This window comes from Monopterus albus, unplaced genomic scaffold, assembly GCF_001952655.1.
Source record: "Monopterus albus unplaced genomic scaffold, M_albus_1.0 scaffold6.1, whole genome shotgun sequence".
Taxonomy (NCBI): domain Eukaryota; kingdom Metazoa; phylum Chordata; class Actinopteri; order Synbranchiformes; family Synbranchidae; genus Monopterus; species Monopterus albus.
In genome coordinates this window covers 4,218,398-4,222,893 of record NW_018127886.1, presented here as the reverse complement: position 1 = coordinate 4,222,893, position 4,496 = coordinate 4,218,398, and the positions used below count along the sequence as shown (strand labels likewise).

Genomic DNA, 4,496 nt, shown 5'->3' with positions numbered 1-4,496 from the left:
CGGGGCGGGCCCCAAGTGCGGTGGGCGGGTGCCCCCTTAGCCGCTGCTTATGTAATTACACCGCCCAGTGTGTAATCACCTGGCCTAATCCCTCGAGGCTAGCAATTAGCCTTGCGACGCGCAGTTCCACTAGGCTACGCTGAGGCACCCGCATGCCAAGCTCCCATCACACCCCCACCACCCCCTATTTCTGATATTCCCTCTCTTTCTTCCCTCTCCTTCCACCGCCTACCCTCGCCTTGCGTTAGACCGCAGATGAATAACGGTCAATTAAAGCTGCATGACTGGGGCTGCCAGGCGTCTGCGCCACCATAATTAGGCCTAATCACGGGGAGTGAGAGAGAGAGAGTGTCTGACACTCCCTTCCTCCATCTCTCCCTCTCTTCCTCCTTTTATAGGAGGCAATTTTGAGGGAGGAGTGGCACACAGTCGTTTTGCTCTAGGCCTGGTATGTATGTGTGTGCGCGCGCGCGACGTCTATCTTCATGTGTGTCAGTGCATTTTGTTGGTAAACCACTAACATGCTACAAAAAGACGACATCGACACTTACCTAGTTTCTGCATGAGACTGAAAACAGGCAGATTCACAAATTCAACACGGGCTCACAATCACAAAACAATATGACTGGATGCTCTCTCCCTCTCTCTCCCTCTCTCCCTCTGTCTCCCTCTGTCTCACCGCCTGCAGTGAGGCCAGGGGCTCCTGGGGAATTCACTGGTGTGTGACGACCTGTCAGAGTGGCGACAGTGGCCCTGTCCCACAGCAGCCCAGGCAATGTGTGTGTGTATGTATGTCTGTGTAAGTGTGTGTGTTTGCGTGTGACAGGGCTGCCCTTAATGACGGGAGGGGGGATTAGGAGCGTCTTGCGGCCGCCTTCGGCTCCTTCTCCGCAGGAACACATTTACACAGGAAGCTCATTAAAATGGATGAGGCTCCCCCCCCCCGCGCCATCCCTCCCCTTATCTCACACTCTCGATCCCCTCGCTCCCTATTTTGGTTCTTCTCTCTCTCCCCGTCACTTCATCCTCTCGCCATTCCCTCTCTTCTCTTTCTCTTTCCTCTCTTCACTCCACATGTTAAGCTACCGTGTTTTTCACTTCCTCTCTCCCCAGCCCTTTCTCTTCACTCTCCTCCACCCCCATTTGCCTTGCAGATGCTCGGTGAGCTTAGTGCCATTTAAGGCCAGACAAATGGAGCGCCAGGTTCTAAGCCCATCGAGCGGCCCTAATGATTTGTTTTTAACAATGGGCCTAATGGGCTCCACATAATCAATGATGAGGGGTCGATGGAAAGGTGAGCCATGGAAAGAGTTAGACAGGAGAGAGATGGTGAGTGTTAGGTATTTTTAGTCAGATAGATATTGGTTAGATACTTTATGTATTAGAAATGTTTAGTGGAGATAGGATGTCTAGTTAGACTGTTAAATGCTTAGTCATGCTTATGAGTTTCTACAGGGTACATCTGGTCAAGGATACTAGAGAGAAGAGTTGATGACTGTCAGCAGACAGGATGTTTAATATTATTATTATGACGTGTATAACTGTAGCCTTAGCCATAATATGTTCTTATGTTTAAGTCATGACATGTTACTAGAGGTCGTGTGAGAATGTTTTTAGCTACACACCACTTAATCAACAGACACACACACATTGATTTACTTCATGTTTTGACTACTGCTATGACCAGCTGCAAAGCTGGCACCAGAGACGTCTCGGTTGACGTTTCTGTGTAGTATGGGGCTAGCCCAACCGAGGGGATATAATGTACAGGCCTGGTGGGTTCAGGGTCTTTCATCTTACATCTGCCTGCGTGCAGGTTGGAGGTGCAAGATACCTGAGCGTGTAATGTTAATTTTACCTGTGATCCTTTGAATAAATCAGCACTGTTTTGAAGTTACTTGGACTGTCTCGTCTCTCAGAGTTAGCAATGGTAACAAGAACCAAAGACCAACATGAGCTTCTGTCTCTAACTCACTTCCTCAGTCTTGGCTTTTCATTCTGTTTTTTGTTTCTTCTTCTTTTACTCACCAATTATCTTGTATTTCAATTTTCTCTTCACTCGTTTGCACTTAATCCACTCTGTGGTCTCTTCTTCATTTTCTCCCCCTCTCTTTTTAGCAGGTGTACTCCTTATTTTACTCAAGTACAGTACTTAAGTGCAATTTTGGGTTCACAGTACTTGATTATTTTAATTTTCTGCTACTTCATACTTTGACTTCACTACATTTTAGAGGTAAATATTGTACTTTTTACTCCACCACATTTTATAATCAGCTACTAGATACTTTTCAGAATCAGATTAATAAAGAAAATACAATAATCATGTGCCTTTACTGATTTCTGGTGGACAATTTACAAGCTACCCAGCAGCAAATCATATTAGAAGCACATTGTATAAGCTACTTTAAACTTCCCAGCTGCAACATTTAATGTGATGCACACAATAATGCATCAGTAATTATGATATTAATAGTATGATGTACATTAAAGTTAAATGTACCATTCTGCATCATTAACTTTTACTTTTAGTTCTTTAAATATGTGTTGATGCTAATATTCTTGTATTTGTACTTAACATTTTGAATGTAGCTATTTTATCTGTAACAGAGTATTTTTACACTGTTGTATTGCTACTTTTACTGAAGTAAACAATCTGAGCACTTCTTCCACCACTGATTGTCATGTTGGAACATGAGGGGACCTTCCCCGAACTCTTGCTACTAAAGTTGGAAGCAAATCATTATCTAAAAAAATATTTTATTCAGTTGCATTAAGATTTCCCTAAATAGGAAGTTAGCTGAAAACAAAAACCAGCCCCAGACCAAAAGTATGTCTTCATTCTTCCAAACCCTATAGTGAATGTGCACGAGGTAGACGGGTGCAACATTATACAGATTTTACATTACTCTTTGTTTGCCTTTTCTTTTGGACACTGGTACAGTAATGTAAAATGGTACTTCCCCCTCAACCTCTTTTTTTTTAACTCATGCCAAAAAACATTGAGAGTGAAAGGGTTAAAGAGGAGACAGGAGGAGGTAGAGGGGGACAGACTGGGGTAGAGATGGATGGATGGATGGAGGGAGGGAGGAGGAAAAGTGAGGCTAGTTAACTCTCCCCAGTCCTGTGTGGTTAATTACTCGATGTGCTGTCGGAGAACAGCCGCGGCTCACTGACTACATTCACACTGCACCACTGGCCCCTCTCTCTCTCTCTCTCTCTCTCTCTCACACACACACACACACACACACACACACACCCATTAGCAGACATATTCACACAAACAAACCCAAATTCAATCCACATAGATGAGCACACATGCAGACTGCCAGCTTGAAAAATGAAACAAGCACACCCTTGCTTGCCTCAACACACACACAAACACAGACACACAACATACACCCCCACAGCCTCCCAGAGCTGCACCACAGCGCCTGGCCGCTTCCTGCATATATCCCCACCCATTCCCTCTCTCCCACCCACACACACACCCACACACACACACACACACACGCACACACATCCTCCGCCCCTACTGCCGCACTGCCGGCCCATTATCGATCCCCCGCTTCTCCCTGCGCCACATAAATAATCGACAAGCAATTACCCGCCCACTCCCGCTGCCCCCGGCTTTGTTTGGGCGGCACAGGGGCCAGCACTGGGGGGAGTGGAGCGGGGCAGAGCCAGGGATACAGGCGTGCAGCTCCACAGTGTTAGCCAAGAGGTTATTGAATCCTTGGTTTAGCCATGTATGTGGAGAAGCACACAATTCTCCCACCCAAAACACAAACTGCCACACACTGAAAAAGCCAAAACTTGGATCAGATCTGGCTGCTGCTGCTAGGACTGGGTGGAAGAAGTGGAAGAAACAAGCAGTGGTCTGTCTAGTGATGCAAACTGGAAACTCCTCCTCCCAGCTACAAGCTTTACCTGAAAAATCGGAACATTTTGTGATGTGTTCCCAACATTTACATGTGGTCACATCAGCTGGGGCTTCTTATGCAGTATGTATGAATGTGGAGATGTTGAGTTTTATTAATGATGAATACTGCTGGTACTGCAGGCAGGGCAGGGTTGCATCAATAGCTAGCTATGGCAGGGCTGATGTAGAGAGATGGGATGCATCTGTTTCTTACCTGTCGGTGTAATGTGCGTCCCGGTGCTGCGGCAGACCCTGCTTGCGTCTCTGACTGGAAGAAGAGGAGCTGCCCGCTGAGGGCAGGTGAGCTTCTAAGGCTGCTGGATTCCTCACTGTTGCAGCCAGCGCCTCTTGGCGAGCACGGAGCATGTCTGTATGTGGAGAAAGGGGGGCAACAGTGAAGGAAGAGAAAGGAAGACAGAGTTGACATGACAAAGATGATCAAGCATTAATAGGCAAAGAGGAAAGATTCAAAGGAAACAAAGTAGGAGGGAGGGGAGAGAGGAGAGGATAAAAACAAATTTAATTTCCAGCTCCTCACATCTATGCTAAAAAACTTAGTGTGGAACTTTTTTTCCCT

General features: G+C 46.2%; 1 protein-coding gene across 10 annotated transcripts in view; it reads right to left on the bottom strand.

Annotated features, from left to right (window-relative positions):
* samd11 (sterile alpha motif domain containing 11) overlaps positions 1-4,496 on the bottom strand; it is an 88,292-nt gene that overhangs the window by 6,836 nt on the left and 76,960 nt on the right. For all 10 annotated transcript variants that reach the window (XM_020618434.1, XM_020618458.1, XM_020618410.1 and 7 more), the window contains one exon: positions 4,134-4,287. In XM_020618434.1, the coding sequence (XP_020474090.1) occupies positions 4,134-4,287 (154 nt within the window). The remainder of the gene's footprint in view (positions 1-4,133; positions 4,288-4,496) is intronic.